The following is an 18978-nucleotide window of genomic DNA, read 5'->3' on the forward strand; positions in this document are numbered from 1 at the left end:
GTTTTTGGGGTGCTGGATCGATTTCTCACTCACATATGTGTCTGTCACACTCAGAAATACTCAAGATACTCTTTGATAGATGCTATAACAGGCTTTATTTGCTTTAAAACGATATTGAAATATAAATATTTTGTATGAGCTAATGGCTCAATCTGATAACAGAGTCTGGATCTGAAATGGGAATGTACTGGGTGTCTTACATGAAGATGGTGGAGGTGTTGCTACTTAACTATCATCTTCTAAGATGCCAAGATTGGTATGAATATCGCCTTTCTCTTAGGCTGATCTAGCTGTGGATGTGAATCACATCGCATCTGCATGCAACACACCGAGTTCCCTCGCACATTGCGAGGGGAGGGAACAAGGTCGGAGAAAAGACGAGAAAGCTGTTCAGGATTTGGACTCTTGTATTGATGAGTGGAGTTGTGACCCCAGAACCCTTTAGTGCACTTGTTTGTACGCAAAAGTGCAACCAACAATTTAGTGGAAAGAGCATATCGTGAAGAAGAAATATACATATTTTTTTAAAAGGTATTGGCCTCAAATTTTTATTTTCAAAACTGTATGACATACCGGAAACCAACAGGCGATGGAATGTTCATGCTTAACCGTACCTCTCCACTGACCTCTCACCTCTCACCTCTGATCTCTACACTCGCTTCTCACACTGGCATTCATTACCTGAACATTAATATAAAACACACCATTGGAGATGCAAACACTCCTCTCTGTGGCGTGAGCTACACTACATGCATGCTGGTCAACGAAAGCAGCTTCACCATTATATATATATATATAAACAAAAATAATACAATTGTGTTATGTCAAGGTCACCTGGTGAATGATCTCAGGACCTCGACTTAACGTTTTGAAAGACGTAACTGTAAGTGACTCTGCAGCTGATGCATAGTTCACACACCCTAGTCTCTATAAGTCGCCTTGGATAAAGGCGTCTGCTAAATAAACAAATAATAATAATAATAATAATTTAGCTGGCGATCTTGACATACAACATCTTTATTTAATTTTTGTCCATGTCCTCAGTGAGCCACTGTATCTTTGATGTCATGAGGTGACGAATGCTTTAAGTTTATCCATAAGTATTTCACAGTATCTTCACACAAGCGTTGCCCAGGTTACAGTGCAGTGTGTCTAATTTACTGAGTCTTGTCTAATGCAGCGTGCTTTTAAATGACTCAGATCTGTTCCCCACTCACTTATTTTTTAGATATATGCAGAACGATTGCTTGAAAGCATTAACACAGGGCGGCCAATATTTGGATACTGAACTGCAATATTTACTGGGCAAACACTGGAATAAGGGTGACAATCAAACCAAGCTAGGCTTCTGACTATGGGCACAGTCCAATTCCACGACACAGGGTTGCCACCAGGCTCCACAATCACGGGACACATCAAGACCGGCCACGCCCCTTAAGGCGACGTTTTGTTGCTCCATTGGCTGGCCGTAACGGCGAGCTTCCACTGTACAGTTAAAATGTAAATGCCATAATAGCAAAAGTCAATGAATGGGAAAATGAACTTATTTTTTTTTTAGAGCAAAAACAGATGTATTTCGGAAGAAAATAAAAACAAAACCGTGTTGTCTAAAAGCTTTCCTTGCCTGTTGTGTACTGCTGGTTAGTCAGTGTAGCAAGCGCCCCCTCTAGAGGTCAGCTAACAGAACTTGTTGTACAGGTGGAGAAATGTGTATATATATATATAACTTATAAAGCCTATGGCCTTGCTCCGCTACATCTAAAATATTTGCGAAGACCGATACGCCCTGAGTCGCTCGCTTAGATGCCAGGGCGATGGTTTACTCAGTATTCATGGATACAGAGAAAGAAGGCAGTGGCAGAGCATTCGAGCTCCAAAGTTGAGGAATGACCTGCCATGTAAGGGAGGCACCATCTCTTGCTGCTTTTAAAGTAAGAACACATTTTTATAATTTAGCATATGTATTTTATACTTATTTTTTATACTACTTATTTTTGTTACTGTTTTTTACGATTTAAATTGACTTCTTATTTGCATGTATGGAATTTAAAGCGGTATTTTATCGTCATATCTTTTACTATTTATCTAAGTTGTTTTGTATATTATTTATTTGCTATTTTTATCTGTAAAGCCCTTTGAGGCGATCTATCACGAAATGCGCTGTATAAGAAATAAAGATTGATTGATTGATTGATTGATTGATTAAATTTAATCGTATTAAAAACATAGGAACTAATTTTCAAGTAGAACCTAAAACGACACGTCCTGTTGTACACGTACCGGTGTTGCAACCGGATTCCACCCCCAACGGTTGTAAACAAAATATGACTTCGTTTGACCACTAGAATCGTCTTTTACCCCTCAAATGAGTTTATTTTTTTAAAATCTCGTCACATAGCCTGATGTAGAACAACTAGCCACGGCAATTTATCGCGTTGAAAGGAAGGAAGGCTATTACCGAATATTATTTTTGTTTTGTAATCGGCTGTTTTGTTTTGTTTGTAGGCTAGGGCTCTGTTGTCCTGCGTTTTTTTTTGTAGCTGGTAAGATGTTTTTTCCTACATCTGTCTGCTGGTCCTGGTTGCGTGGGTCCCGGTTTCTCAAATGTCAAGCGAAGAAACTGACCTCTGTGCGGAACGTGACTTATAACCAAGGACAGAGTCCAGAACCGAGGATAAGAGAGTATTTCTACTACATCGACCACCAGGGGCAGGTAACACACTGGCTGGCTGTAGCCTCATCACTTTAACTTTACAAATACACTTTATTTACATCGAGCTGCCTTCTGTCTTTTTAAACTGGTTGTATTTTGACTTCACATACTATTTAGTAATTGATTTACTGGGGGCCTGGTTGCTGCCTCCTAATATACTTACTTGAGTTATGTTCACTCGAGGACCAATCTGCGTTTCAAACCTGCAATCACTTCCTGTGCTCTAGGTCACATGGATTGAGACTGGCCTATGATTTGGAAGCAGAAAGAAGGAGCATTATATATATATATATATATATATATATATATATATATATATATATATATATATATATATATATAGTAAAGATGGCCAGTTATGATGCTAGTGTGAGTAAGAGGTAATAATGATTGGATTTTAAGGCCTTGGTTACCACTCCATTAAAGGTTGAGTGTGTCATTTAGAGGTCATTAAGTGACCAGTCACAAACAGTTACCACCATACCACCTCCACTTTACACAAGACTCAGTGCTTAGCTTAGGGGTGTTCCAGGCAGCAAAATAAATACATAAATATCACACAAGTCTCCAGCAGAAGCAGCTTTGAGTAGAAGGTCTATTCAAGGTTGGGGGTCACCCATCGAGCACATTTTGACCTCTCTATAACTTTTGACCCGATCAGGCTGAAAATGTAAAAACCTAAACACCAGCACTGGAGTGAATCAAAGATGGCAGGGTTTTAAAACCAAAATATTTTGTGTGATTTGTCATGGAATGCCCCAGTTGTTCTGGTGGTAAAGCACAGCACTGTTTTCATGGGATGCCCCAGTTGTTCTGGTGGTAAAGCACAGCACTGTTTTCATGGGATGCCCCAGTTGTTCTGGTGGTAAAGCACAGCACTCTTTTCTTCTGCTTGCAGCTGTTCCTGGATGATTCCAAAGTGAAGAACTTCATCAGCTGTTTCAAAGGTAAAGTTTCTGCTTTCAACTTCAAACATGCAGTTACCAGTCTTTCAATGGAGATATCTTTTGTTGTTATTGTATCTGTAATTAAAACAAAACAGAAAAATCTATTGAGAACAAAAAAATGGGTCCACTGTATCATCAGTTCTCACTGATGATACAGCATTTTAGGTATAGCTTTATGTACTGTTGTGTTCCACCACTGCGTTATGTGGGTTACTAGGTACTAGGTCACTAGGTGGCCAAGAGTTGCGTCGCACAGTGAAGAACTTATCTGAAGCAGCAGAGAGGAGCAGCAACTGGCTGTGGTTGAGACGGAAAGATTCTGGCTGGGGACAGGTAAGTAAGCTGGGCTGAGTTGAGTGGGGGACGGAGGGGGGTGATGCTGGGACGCCAGAATCACCGTCGAGCCCTCTTGAGGTGTCGTGGGCTAGTCGACGAAACACTGAGGATGGAAGGTGCCCACTTGAAAACCCCAGAGATGTACCCTACTTAGCTCAATCCAGACGGTTGTCATGCTGATGCGCTGGGGAGGCCGCACTTTGGTTGATCCCCGGAGCCAGCATCGCAGCCGTTGTGTGTGCTGATGCGCCAGGGAGGCAAAATAAGCTAATCCCTGGAGCCAGCATTACACTTCAGCCATTAACACCAGACAGAAGGATATCTACATCATCATATGGAAGGAAACGTAAATGGATGGAGACGCATATGGATCACATTAGTTTACTGTAAAGCTACGTCTTAGTTGGTGCTTATCTTGGCGAGAGCCGAGTTCAAATCAGCATGAAGTTTTAACATCTACTCTCGTGTAATGGAAATCATGAAGATCTGGATACGTCCAGTGACTGCTGTGAATAGTGCAGCTGGCAACAAGGGAAAGACCTTGTGACAGCCTGGAGAGACAGCTGACAGGAGGAAAGAGACCCCATTGGGGCTGGTAAGGGTTAGCTACCCTTGTCGGCAGTATCCAGCTCTGTGTTTACAGGATGCTGGAGACACCCGCCCAAGGCTTCTAAGAAATTAAAGAGAAAAATACCCCTAGAGTCTGCGAGAGCGGGGGCGGAAGATGACTCAACGTTGGACAACACGGTTAACGACTTAGGAACGGAAACGGATATGAGTATGGAGAGTACTTCACAAAAGACTAGTTCAAGATCTGCAGTTAACAAAGACATGGAACTCCAGGTTTGTGTCTGCGGCTGGAGCAAGGCGACAACGGCCAGGGGTTTGAAGATTCATCAAGGGAGAATGAAATGCTTGAGGGAGAAGGGACAAGGGCCTCGCATTGATCAGTACTTCTTACGAAGTCAGTCAAGTCAGTCGAATGAAATCCAGCGACAGGAAGCAAACCACAGTTCGCAGGATATCAGCACCCCTGTCATAGATGTGAGGAGGACTTGCATGGACACAGTTAGTGATGAACCTAATGATCCTTGTGAACCCGGTCAGACAAACCAGCATAAGAGAGAAAAGAACCTCAACGGGCACAAGCCTGGAGTTAAATGGCCAAGAGCTTGTGAGAAAACTGCATGGGACACAGTAAACACAGATCTCTGCGTTGCATTGGAAAGATTAAGTGGAACAGTTGAAAAGAAGCTGGATAAATTTGGGGACATCATCTACGCATATGGAAGTGAGAGGTTTGGAGTTGAAAAAAGGAAGGAAAAAGTACAAACTATTCCTGGAAAGTCTAGACGGCAGCAGGAGATTGAACGCTTAGTTAGAGAAAGGAGACAGCTGAGGAACCAATGGAGAAGAGCAGAACAAAGTCAGAAGGAGGGACTCAATCTCTTACAAAGGGTCATAAAAGATAAGCTTGCAACATTGCGCAGAGCTGAGCGCCTACGGAAACGCTACAAAAAGAAGGAGCGTGCGAGAGCTAACTTTTATAAAGACCCATTCAAATTTGTAAAGAAGTTATTCACCAGTGAGAAGAATGGCACACTAAAAGCATCTAAGGTTGAGCTGGAGAGATATTTGGAGGAAACACATACAGATTCAAAAAGGCAGGAGCCTATGTCAATTCCGTCAGACATCCCACCTATCAATCCACCAGAATACCAAATGGAGGACTGTGCACCTAAGTGGAAAGAAATAGAGCAAGCTGTGAAAAAAGCAAGGGCTTCATCATCTCCAGGGCCTAATGGAGTTCCGTACAGAGTGTACAAGAGTGCTTCAGGAGTTCTACGAATTCTGTGGAAATTGATGAAAGTGGCATGGGAAAAACAGGTTGTACCAAGAGCATGGCGCCGAGCAGGTGGAGTCTTTATACCTAAAGAAAAAGATTCTACAAGCATCAGTCAGTTTCGTCCCATTTCCCTATTAAATGTAGAAGGCAAGATTTTCTTCAGCATTATTGCTCAGAGATTGTCAGCTTACCTATTAAAGAACTGCTTCATTGACACTTCAATACAAAAAGCGGGCATTCCAGGTTTCCCAGGTTGCTTAGAACACATCAATGTGATCTGGCAACAAATTCAATCAGCTAAAAAGGAGAGGAAGGAGCTCCATGTGACATTCCTGGATTTGGCTAATGCATATGGTTCAGTGCCACATGAACTACTTTGGGCAGCATTTGATTTTTTCAGTGTACCGATGACAATAACAAATTTAGTGAAAGCCTATTTTGGAGATTTGCAATTCAGTTTTTCAACTTCAGAATTCAGCACTACATGGCAATGCCTAGAGGTTGGAATAATGGCAGGATGCACCATTTCTCCACTGGCTTTTACCATGGCAATGGAAGTAATCATTAGGGCATCAAAATGGGTAGTAGGAGGAGAGCGCTTGGCTTCTGGAATGCGACTACCACCAATTCGAGCATACATGGATGACATGACAACCATGACTACAACAGTAGCCTGCACTAATCGATTATTGGGCAAATTAACCAATAACATTGAATGGGCACGAATGCAATTCAAGCCCACTAAATCAAGGAGCATCTCTATAATTAAAGGCAAAGTAGTAGATAAAACATTCTTCATTAATGGTGAGGCAATACCAACAGTATCTGAGAAGCCAGTGAAGAGTCTTGGGAGATGGTACGACGGGGATCTAAAGGACACAGTTCGTGTGGGAGAAGTTAGACAACAAGCAGTGGAAGGGTTGAAGAGCATAGACAGCTGCGCTCTACCAGGTAAACTAAAACTCTGGTGCTTTCAGTTTGGTCTACTGCCGAGGTTGCTGTGGCCACTGACTGTGTACGAGGTTTCTTTGACAACAGTAGAGAAGCTGGAAGCTTTAATCAGTTCATACATCAGGAAATGGTTGGGAGTTCCACGCTGCCTCAGCAGAGTGGGACTTTATGGTAAAGGAATACTGCAGCTACCAGTCTCTGCTCTAACCGAGGAGTTTAAGTGCGCCAAGGTCAGACTGGAAATGACATTAGTAGAGTCACGCGATATATGCGTAAGGGAGGCAGCACCTGTGTTGAAAACTGGAAGAAAGTGGGCGGCAAAGAAAGCTGTGGAAGATGCAAAGGCTGCCCTTCGAATTGGTGATATCATGGGGCAAGTTCAGCATGGAAGAGGGGGTCTTGGTTTCAGTTCAACTCCTCCTACATGGCACAAGGCGGCCCCAGCTCAAAGAAGGAAGCTGGTAGTCAACGAGGTGCAAAAGCAGGAGGAGAGGATGAGGTGTATAAAGGCCATTTCCCAGGCCAAACAGGGAGAATGGATGAGATGGGAGAGTGTGGAACAACGCAAGATTGGCTGGCAAGACCTATGGTCAATGGAACAGAGCAGGATCAGTTTCCTCATCAGGTCAACATATGATGTTCTCCCATCACCACAGAACCTAAACCTCTGGGTAGGAGAGGATCCCTCATGTCCTTTGTGTTCATCACCTGCAACATTAAGGCACATTTTGACAGGATGTAAGGTGGCTCTTAGCCAAGGACGGTTTACTTGGCGCCATGACCAAGTGCTGCGATGTTTGGCCTTAGCATTGGAAGACAAGCGTAACATGACCAATAAGTTGCCACCTGTTCCATCAAAACATTACACACAAAAGACAACATTCCTCCGCCCAGGAGAGCAACCACCAAGAAAAGGTGTTAAAACCAATCCTCGCCCAGGACAACTGGAAGCTGCTAGAGACTGGAATATGCTGGCAGATGTTGGTCAACGGCTTATTTTTCCACCTGAGATTGCCACCACTAACCTTCGACCAGATATTGTCTTGTGGTCTGGATCAGCACGCCTTGTTCACCTGGTAGAGTTAACAGTGCCATGGGAGGACGCTGTAGATGAGGCGTATGAGAGGAAGAAACTGCGGTATGCTCAACTAGCCACTGAAGCGGAACAGCGAGGATGGAGAGTTCGGGTTTACCCAGTGGAAGTGGGTTGTCGAGGATTTGTGGCACACTCTACAACCCGGTTTCTCAGAGACGTCGGATTCAGTGGCCAAGAGTTGCGTCGCACAGTGAAGAACTTATCTGAAGCAGCAGAGAGGAGCAGCAACTGGCTGTGGTTGAGACGGAAAGATTCTGGCTGGGGACAGGTAAGTAAGCTGGGCTGAGTTGAGTGGGGGACGGAGGGGGGTGATGCTGGGACGCCAGAATCACCGTCGAGCCCTCTTGAGGTGTCGTGGGCTAGTCGACGAAACACTGAGGATGGAAGGTGCCCACTTGAAAACCCCAGAGATGTACCCTACTTAGCTCAATCCAGACGGTTGTCATGCTGATGCGCTGGGGAGGCCGCACTTTGGTTGATCCCCGGAGCCAGCATCGCAGCCGTTGTGTGTGCTGATGCGCCAGGGAGGAAAATAAGCTAATCCCTGGAGCCAGCATTACACTTCAGCCATTAACACCAGACAGAAGGATATCTACATCATCATATGGAAGGAAACGTAAATGGATGGAGACGCATATGGATCACATTAGTTTACTGTAAAGCTACGTCTTAGTTGGTGCTTATCTTGGCGAGAGCCGAGTTCAAATCAGCATGAAGTTTTAACATCTACTCTCGTGTAATGGAAATCAGGCATTTTGCACTACTGGATCATATTTATAAATCTGTTTCTCCACGTTGCTTTTTGTATTTATTTATTCTGCCAGATACAGTATAGACCTATATTCCACTGCTCCTATTTAAAGTACAATACAGTAGAAAGCTCCATGTCTCTGCTGAATGGTGTAAGGATGTCATTGTGTGTTTTTCCTCTGCAGATAAGCAGTTCCTTGTGTTCTTCTTCTCCCGTCTGCGGCGGAACGAGAGTGGCCGCTACCAGGACTCCTTCCCCTTCCTGTCACTGTGCGGACGGGAGCGGAACTTTGTGCGCTGCGATGACCGGCCAGTGGTGTTCACTCAGCTCCTGGGGGGAGCGGGAGGGGGAGGGGGTCCTGAGCTGCTGTCGTACTGCGGAGGAGCCGAGCGTCTGGTCGTGCCCTTCTGCCCCACTGCCCTCTACATGCACCCGGGGAATGGGCGTCTCTACCACCCCTGTGTGGAGCGCAGCGGCTCCGTGGGGTTGGTCCGTTCCGCTCTCGCCATCGAGCTCAGCCCCCGATTCGAGTACCGGCCCGGGGAGGAACACATCGGCCAGCCCACACACTTCAACTGGGCGGGGAGCCGGCACCAGCTGACCAACGAGCTGGCCAGGTTCTTCAGAGAGCCAGGGACACAGCAGGAGGGGCAGGGTGAGAGGGCCAGCTGAATGTCACCGGACTCCACAGATAGGACATGGTAAAATCAGAGAGTAGGAACATTCTTTATCCAAGAACTGGCTCCCGCAGCCCACCCATGAATCTCTAATCCACTGACTACGCTGCACTCGATTACTATTCCACTTTCACCATTTAAAGTGATTGTAGCTAACAAAATCATTCCATACATTTTCCTTTGAAACTGCACATTTGAGACCTGCAGTACATAGTCAATGGAATTGTATGACAGGTAATATTTATTATCTTAGCTGTTTGGTACAACCCTTTAACATGGCAGATAGAAAAGAATATCATTAAGTGCTGACCAGAGCGGAAACCTCTGATCCTGAGTGGGGTGAAAATCAGCTTGTATCTCACACAACACCCTATACTACATGTTTTAATAATATATAGTTAAATAATAATAATTAAGAAGTATACAATAGCTAATCTTAATGTCGCATCATTTCCATGTGATATAACTAAATACAACAACTGGACACTGTTCTCATTGTTTTCTGTTGTCAGCCGTTCTGTTATCACTTAAAAGAAAAGATGACCCTAATTAACAACACCTGTTCTAAAACCACTGCTTAATGAGAAACTTACTGAGAAACACTTCAGGCCCTGCTGTCAAAGTGACCTTGTTCAGTCGACTGCAATGATTATTTCAGACACACAGAGGTAAATATAAAACGCTTTAAAAAGTTGTAGTGTGATAGTGATAATGGCATTGCTGTGGAGTGTTTCTCTGTAGTGAAACTCATTCATTCAAATAATGTCCTCAACCTCCGGTGTTGGGCTTTATTGACTCAGGAGTTCCATTATTAACCTGTAACACGGCACAGCAATGCTGTTGTCCCTTAAATATATTCCTTGTTCTCTCCGGAAGGGAGAATTAAAAACATGAAAAATTATATGAAAACTGTGAATGTTTTGGGTGCTTGTCATGCTTTCTCATTGTGTGTTCTGTGTGATTAAGGGCAGTATTGGGAGATTCAAGAAAGTTAGAAATATATTTGTAACTTTTAGAAAAGGAAAACCCTGATTCTGGTTTCTCTGCTTGGCTCAAAGGCTCGGGTTTTAGACATGAAGGACAGGCTGGGGACAAAACATAATCTGAAAATAAAAATGCTGCTTTATTTTATTTGATGATCTGTGTATGGTTCTTGACCAGCCTTTTGGATTTTGCAGTAATAGAGGCCATTGATGCGAGCCAAGGGCTTTATGATGAATAGAAACCTTGACTATGGAATTGGATTCCCCTGTTCCAGGTAATTACTTTGCAGTGATTTCTTAGTGTTAAAATATGCAAAATGTGTTTTTACAGCTTCTGTTCAAACACCTGCACTTATTAAAGCATTCTGAATGAGACCAGTTCATTGTTTCTTTTCACTTTCACTGTGAACCAGCACTGTCCATCTCTAACGAGGGAACCCAGCTGGACTGGATTTGTATTGTTTGAATATTTCATCATATTTCAGAGCATATGGTTGGGTTTCAGTTTAAGGTTATTTTAAAAGTGCATGAATCATGGATTTAGTATTTTTAATTGCATTTGGAAATCGTGCCAGGAAGTGTTTTCCTAACTCCTGAGTGTCATTTGACAAGCTGAGCCATGCCTGTGCTGGAACCAACTCCCCAGTAATGTTGTTGAAGCTGACACCCTGGGATCTTTCAAGAAGCTGCTTGATGAGATTCTGGGATCAATAAGCTACTAACAACCAAACGAGCAAGATGGGCTGAATGGCCTCGTCTAGTTTGTAAACTTTCTTATGTTCTTATGTTCTTAACCCCCCCACGTTAACTGTTTACGTTTACAGTAATCTAAGTTTCAGGCATGTTGCATATGGATTTTAAAGTATACGCAATGCACTGTTAAAAAGCAATTTAATTGACTAATGGTTAAAGTGAATTGCATTAAACCTGTGTCACTATACTAGAACTGAATTAATACACAGCACACAGACCTTTGACCATGATCCTGTGTTGCTTCTAACAAACAGCGTCAGTGTTTGCTATGGTTTCGACTTGGGGGAAAAAGGTTCTGAAAATGTGTTGTTGAACAGCAGCTCTTCAGAACATGTTGCAATTACAATAACAATGCAATTCATCGCCAAATAAGTGAATATTCAATTGTCCTTTATTTTAAACACCTACATTATTACAGCAGGTACAATGTACAGCTTCTATTTCTACTTCCACTAGCATCCTAACTAAAACCTGAAAAGATCTGAACACATTTATTGTAAACCAGGGGCAGATTTCAGAGCTGTTGGTAAACTGTTTGTCTGAACTGCAGTTTGAACTCTGTTTCACTGACAGCAGAGTGCAGCTCTCAGTCACAGTGTGTACTCAGCCTAGCCCTCTTGTTCCCTCGCAACTCTGCTGGATCCAGAGTCCCAGGCCCTTCCAATCACACAGTGCAGATACAATCAGGTACTTTGCTGGGTCTTTTAATCCTCTAACAGCAGATCAGACTCGCATATCAGCAAACTCCACACATTTCTATCACATTGTGGCAGGGCGAAAGCTCAGCATGTGTAAATAGTGTGTGGTGGGAATGCAAGGTTGGCAAGGATGGGGTTAAATCTGTCCCAACAATCATAGGTGTGGCCATTCCCTAATTCAGTGCTAATTAGGGAATGGCCACCCGTATAAAAGAAAGAACAATCAAAGGCGTTTGGTGAGTGTTTACACTGTGATGAAGGCTAATGCCCAGCCTACAAGTGTGTTGTTCTTTTGTTTGAACCTTTATTTTGGCCCTTGTGCTGTGTTTATTATGTGTCTGTTTGTTTTTGTTAATTAAACTGCAGCTTTCTGTCTCTGGGTCTCTTTCCTGATGGTAACCAGCCTGGGCCGTGACGCTACCCTGTCGCACACATCTGCAAGGATGCTTCCAAACTAAGCATTTTAAAATTCTTCTTTACTCGTGAAAAGCATTCATGTGGAAGTTACTTTTAGTATTCTTGAAATTCAGCACTATTGAGTTAATATATATTAAAAAAGTTAAAACTCTAATCTATAATTAGAAATACTAAAATAAACTAGTCTTCATTATTTGTAGTTGAAAACATTTGTCATTTCTAAATTCAGCACTAGTGAGTGTTTAATAGTTATGGGTGATTAATCTATAATTCATCCAGATCTGTCAGTTCAGTAATGGGTTGTTTACAGTCGCCCCCTCCATTCTCCCTCCATTTCAGACTCCAATACACCCCAGAGTAGCGCTCTCCCATCTTGGATTTCAGCTGCAAAAAAACAAAGCGCAAACCCAGTCACTGACTCCGCTCATTGTATCTGGTCTTGTTTTCTTTTTCCAAACAATAGGAGTTAGTGTATTGGTTCTTGAACAATTGTAACTCAGTACACCCGTATGACTGAAGAGGTATCGGCAGTTACCTGGTTGAGCATCTCCTCTTTGACTTTGGGATCCCTGCATGCCAGCGGGTCCTGGGAGTTGCAGTGGAAAGCCACTATCATCCGCTTCTCATTTACTTCTGTGAAAGAGACACATTCAGTAGCATCAGTGTATCCAATACGATTATATTAAAATACACAAATCTGATTTCCTGTCTACAACAGATGCTGATGTTGCTGAACTGGCTGTGCTATGTGTGTGTGTGTGTGACCCCTACAAGAGTGGTGAAGCTAAATGAAGAATTCTTACTTGTGAAGAGAGATGTTGAAGCCGGTGTGCTCCGGCCCCCATGCTCCTGCACTGTGGTGATGTTGAAGACGTACTCACTTCCTGATTTCAGGTTAGAGATAACGGTGGAATTGGAGGCTGCAGTGGTGGAGCCCTGGTGACCCCAGAAGGAGCTGCAGTAGGTGATGTTGAAGCTGTGTGGGATCTTATCCATACCGGCAGGTCTGCCCCAACTCAGAGAAACAGAGTTAGTTTCCACAGAGTCAGCCTTTAGTTGTCCTGGTGGGGATGGAGCTTTGGGGGAAAAGGTAGGTGGTTGTTATTTGTGCTTATATAGGCAATGCACAGTTCAGAATCTTCGCTTACCCTGTGAATTTACCTACTACCTTTCTTTTTTATGATCTTTGCAATATTTTTTTTTTTGTTGTGGTTCTTACCGTAGTTACATAAATACTGTTTCTTGTTTTGGCGGTAAAACATGGCTGGGTGCCAGATGGTGCTGATGCTTACAAATATAAAAGACATTTAGGTGATCTAGCCAACATTACATATGTCTATGGCAGGCAACAACTAAATAATATAACTCAAGGCCAACTAAGTCATTAGGTAACATCCTGTAGTGTAATGTCTCAAAGGATACCGAAACAAGCAGACATCATTTTTTTTTTTTTTTTTTTTATAAAATCCTTAATTATCTTTGTTTTTAGTTTGATACAGGATGCATGGTTAAACTTATGTCAAAACTATGGTTAAATATTATGCTATTTTCGGTTTATAAAATTTTATAAATGTTGAGCCTTCTCAGCTCGAGCTACACAGTGATGTCAAATGAGTGCATTCTACCAGAGGCAGCCGCTTACTCCCACTCAAACCAGAGGTGCTGGGTAACCTTTTTTTCATTACGGTTTTGAAGACCTAAACAAAAAGGCTTTTTTAATGATGGATTTTTAATTTAAGTAAATCATAAAAATGGATGTGCAATTCTTACATGTGGAGAGAAATATTAAAACCGGTGAGCTCCAGCCCCCGTTGTCATGCATTGTGGTGACACAGAAGACATACTCGCTTCCTGGTCTCAGGTTAGAGATGACGGTGGAATTGGAGTCTGAAGTGATGGAGTCGTTGTGACCCGAGAGGGCGCTGGAGTAGCTGATGAAGAAACTGTGTGGGATCTTATCCATACCGGCAGGTCTGCCCCAGCTCAGAGAAACCGAGCTGGGTCCCACAGAGTCAGATATTAGTTGTCCTGGTGGGGATGGAGCTTAGGGAAAAGGAAGTAGAAGGGTATTATTTTTTTTATACTCAAACACAACTATTAAAGAGTTACTGAACAGACTGTAAGTTTAAAACACTGCATTGCTTTCCATGGTTTCCTGCTTTGTTGTACATATTCCTACAATATATTTGTCAACATCATTGCAATTGTTTTGTTATTTTTAACATATCCCTGGTCATAAAATCACTTTTGGCGAGTTATTTTCCTTTCACATCGGGTCTTCCTGTCAAAATATCTTCTGTTTTTTTTTTTTAATTATTTTGTTTATTCTTTAATTTATTTATTTATAAATATCTTCTGAATTCACATTATCGGCTGGTTCAATCCAATCTATTCGCTCAGAAACATTTCTGAACAAATAATGTGATATCTTGTAACAATTGTAAGTCGCCCTGGATAAGGGCGTCTGCTAAGAAATAAATAAATAAATAAATAAATAAATAATAAAGTATGAGGAATGTTATGCAAATGATATGGGTACTTAATTAACATGCCCCCGGGTTGATGTGGTCGGAATGAGTATTTTACTTCTAAAGTTGTTCCGCCTGTTTCAAAAAGTCCTAATGGGGATGTGAACCTATTTCAAACAAGCTCTGTGCTATAAAAATAAAAAATAAAATAAAAAAAGGGTGTGATGTGGGTGCAGTGACTGACTACTCTGACGATGGAGCCCAATGTGCTGCTAGAGATTGCCTTTATACCTTTCAATCCCACCTGTCCATTGATTGAACAATCTTTAAATTACTTAAAACTGTCATTTGCATGGGGTTAACATATAGGTTTCTCATTTAAATACTGTAGTTTTTTCAAACTGTTATGTAAAATTTAATTACACGCATTCCAGCTGTCGGAAAACAGCAGGAAAGGTTTCTGTTTTTTTTTTTTTAAATGATGGAAATAGCGTTCGAGATAAGTAAAAGTCCGGTTAAAACAGACGGAGACAACGAGTTTCGGACTGTCGGAAGGCGATGGCCAGTGTGTCAGCGCCCTGCTCCAGGGCTACAGAGATAATGCAGCAACAAATAAACAAACGAGAAGAGTGATTCTAAATGGAAATGTGAAAAAAAGTTAATAATTAAACAGTTTTAGATACTCTGTGAAGCATTGTTATTATTTTAAGTCTGTGGTCTTGCTTTTGTGCATTTTCATTTACACGTGCACTGTGAAATTCGAGCCTTATTGAGCAGCACATGCTGCAATTTTGATTTCGGGTTCAATTCTGAATTTTTTTTTTTCTGACTCTTGATAAACTGCATTGCCTTTTACGTTTTACGCAATTCTGTGCATGGGGTAACATTTTGATTTAATTTTGCAATTTGGTCATAATGTGGAATTTTAGATACTGCTACAAATTAATAGGTACTGGATTTAAAATAATCTATGTACAGGCCACGTGTCTACAGTCGCGTCTTTTGGCAAGTGATATTTTCAGAATCATATCTTTCTGAATTAAAATACTATTGAACATATATTACTGTAGCCAACTGCAGTACATCTAAATGGAAGCCTATTTATTTTGAAACACAGTCCTTTTAAATTTGACATTATATCTTTTCTGTGTTTCCTTAAAAACGGGCCAAAATGAAATAATCATATATGCGTCACCTTCACTGAAGTCAGCATTTTATAGGGTTGGATTTGCGAGTGCTGACTGTATAACATAGGCAGTGAAATCTGCTGTGGTCTGAACTCTGTTGTGTTACTTAGCGTGTAAATTTCTCGCTTACGGTTTTATTAGAGGTTCTTATTACACCCTAACATATCAAATTAATGTATTTATTTATTGCCATTAGATCGCGTTTGTCATGCATATTGAATAAGCCTGTTCCCACCCCTCTGAACCTGTGCCGGTTTCTGATTGAACAGGTTGAAACAGCCAATATTGTGAATTCGTAAGACCCGTAACTGATTCGTAACTGATGCGGGACAAAAATAACTCGTCAAAACTGATTTATGACCAGGGACAATACAAATATAAAAACCATCGTGCTTATGTTGTAAAAACGATACTGTAGAAATGAATACAACAAAGCAGAAAGCTAGGGAAATTAATGTGTTGTGTTTTAAACCCTACAGTCCATTCAGTAGCAATTTAATGTCAGCTCACCACATCAATTTAGCTTCCACCTTAACTAATCAATTTTTTTAGTGTTGCTAAAGGTTTATTTTCTTTATGTAGTTATGCTGAAATAAATATCCAATGATGTTAAATTGCAATAATCAGAGTGAATCATCTGATATAGATTGGTGTTGCATGGAGGAAGTGAACAGGATACTCTGAAAAGCAGCAACAGTTCTTATAACTAAATCATGAGAATTAATGTGCAATTGTTACTTGTGAAGAAAGATGCTGAAGCAGGTATGCTCTGGTTCCCATCGTCCTGCACTGTGGTGATGTTGAAGACGTACTGGCTTGCTGGTTTCAGGTTAGAGATGACGGTGGAATTGGAGGCTGCAGTGGTGGAGCCCTGGTGACCCCAGAAGGAGCTGCAGTAGGTGATGTTGAAGCTGTGTGGGATCTTATCCATACCGGCAGGTCTGCCCCAACTCAGAGAAACAGAGTTGGGTCCCACAGAGTCAGCCATTAGTTGTCCTGGTGGGACTGGAGCTTGGAAAAGTGCAAGGATATTACTTATTATATTCAATACATCATTTTACAACATACAATACAACATCCTGACCCTTATACAAGCACACCAGAATGCATTTTCTCTTTGCCATGTCTTCCCCACTATTATACCATTCATGTACTCTTATTTAACTACTGTGCACTATTGTTTCCTAACAATTACTCATTACTGTTCTATGAACCAGGAAAACGTCTCGTACGGGCCCATTGAAGCATGTATCTCACAAAGTAATGCAGAGAAAATGTTTCCTGCAAACCCTACGTTCCATGCAGTGCATGTTGAGCTCAAACCCAGCCTGTCTGCACATACCTGTGTAGACTGATGTACTAGCAGGGGGCCAGTCTTTGACACATTTCACAGGGAAGACATGCACTGTGTAGAGACAGCCGGGGGTCAGAGAGGTCACAACAGCAGTCTGAGTGTTTACTGTGAAGGTCTGACTTGTCTGCCCGGAGACTTCTATCCTGTAGTGGTCAACAAGTCCTGGCGCTGGATTCCAGTGCAGAGTCAGTGACGTCCCCGTGACAACAGGAACAGACAGCAGCCCAGTGTAAGAGTCTCAATTAACAAGGAAGACATTAGACATTCTTTCAATTAAAATGAAATGCAGACATTTTAATTAAACATTAATGTGTCCTAATTTATGTAGCCCAGTGAAGTTCTAGTACAATCTACATGTAAAGCACTGGGAGCATGGAGCCACTTTGTGGCTGGCACTTGGTTTCAGGACACTAGTACCCCATTTACACTATACACTTTTAAGCCAACTCTGAGATGGCTTAGGTATTTTTGTTGTAGTGTAAACGCAGCTATCCATCCTAAAAGTGGCCTGCTGTACACTTGTTACAAATTAAAAGTGTTTTACTCTTACTGTTCTTATTCATAAACTGCTGAAATAATGTATATTTTGAAAGTATAACAAAAATGATATATATATATATATATATATATATATATATATATATATATATATATATATATATATATATTAGAGAGAATGAGAAGAGAGAGCGAGAATGCATTCATATTTAAAAGTACTATTATCTAGTAAACTGTAAGGACAGTTTGTGGAATATTCTCTTGAGATTGCTCCCCTAACCAGTATGGATACAGTCAGAAGAAAGAAGGTTGTTGAGCTGGTACACAATATAAAGTGTGATGTACTCCTGTACACTACAGGCTATTTTCTTGGTTGTGGGTAACATCTCTTGACATCTCAACTCATACTTAACTTACCTTTATAACAGTGGAAATACAATCCAGAAGTACAAGAAAAATCATTCCAATTGTTGTCTGTTCGACGAGCAGCACAATCTTCAGGCCCCCCATTATTATTCGGCTCACCGGGTGCCCACTTATAATAACTGCTGCCGTCTCCATCTGACCACTGCCAACCCCCTGGGATTCTGTGCAGTCCGATCCACGTATCTGTAGCTGAGGCAGTGAGAACAGGTTCATTCTGAGGGGTAATAGTGACCAGGTCTGAGTAGCAGGATCTGCAGTAATGCTGTGCTTCAGCCCATGTTTTAGATAAACTGATGAGATGATAACTTCTCTGTGCAGAACACGAGGTTGCAAAAAGAACTGAAAAAGAAATAGCAAGTGTCAGTGTTTTCTATTTCTTTTCTATTTGTATTCTATTATTAAACCTTTTTTTAATGATAATTATGGACCATAGTCACAAATCAGTTACTCATAAGTTGTTTAAAGAATGTTTTGATTAATAAAATAAATGTGATGTAAAACTCATTGTCTAGGTTGTCTGGACTCATTGTCCTAGGTTGTTGTTAAGGAAACCAACAGCTTTCATGAACATGCATCTAAAAATATCTGGCTTGAGTGAGATATAAGCTCCCCAGTTTTGCTTATTGTATTGGTAACTAGTATTTGAAAATGGTCTATGCTACTCACCTAGACAAACACCCAGAGTCTTCTCCATGGTCCCTTCAGCACTCTCTGGTCTGGAGTAGGTGTGCAAGTTCTGGTGACTTTATTGTATGTTTTTTGACCCCCCCCATTCATATCACATTCATACTGGGGTCCCTATCCAAGCTCAGTGTGAATTTGAATAGTCTCTGTTTATTTGTTTGCAGTAACATGAGTCTAGAGTAAACAACGCCTA

General features: G+C 41.6%; 2 protein-coding genes across 2 annotated transcripts; one reads left to right on the plus strand and one right to left on the minus strand.

Annotated features, from left to right (window-relative positions):
* The first annotated feature begins 1615 nt into the window (after positions 1-1615).
* On the plus strand, positions 1616-10675 carry c4h8orf82 (chromosome 4 C8orf82 homolog). The gene is made up of 4 exons (XM_034000073.3): positions 1616-1931; positions 2506-2713; positions 3612-3660; positions 8825-10675. Exons 2-4 carry the CDS (start codon positions 2549-2551, stop codon positions 9310-9312), a joined length of 702 nt encoding a protein of 233 aa, XP_033855964.3. The 5' UTR covers positions 1616-1931; positions 2506-2548; the 3' UTR covers positions 9313-10675.
* Positions 10676-11370: 695 nt separating this feature from the next.
* Positions 11371-18835, minus strand: LOC117400080 (fibronectin-like). The gene is made up of 8 exons (XM_033999522.3): positions 18768-18835; positions 18093-18440; positions 17166-17414; positions 16562-16834; positions 13939-14211; positions 12972-13244; positions 12704-12801; positions 11371-12552 (listed from the first exon to the last, which is right to left on the minus strand). Exons 1-8 carry the CDS (start codon positions 18793-18795, stop codon positions 12433-12435), a joined length of 1662 nt encoding a protein of 553 aa, XP_033855413.3. The 5' UTR covers positions 18796-18835; the 3' UTR covers positions 11371-12432.
* Between the last annotated feature and the right edge of the window lie 143 nt (positions 18836-18978).

Source organism: Acipenser ruthenus, chromosome 4 (assembly GCF_902713425.1).
Source record: "Acipenser ruthenus chromosome 4, fAciRut3.2 maternal haplotype, whole genome shotgun sequence".
In the NCBI taxonomy this organism is placed as follows: Eukaryota; Metazoa; Chordata; class Actinopteri; order Acipenseriformes; family Acipenseridae; genus Acipenser; species Acipenser ruthenus.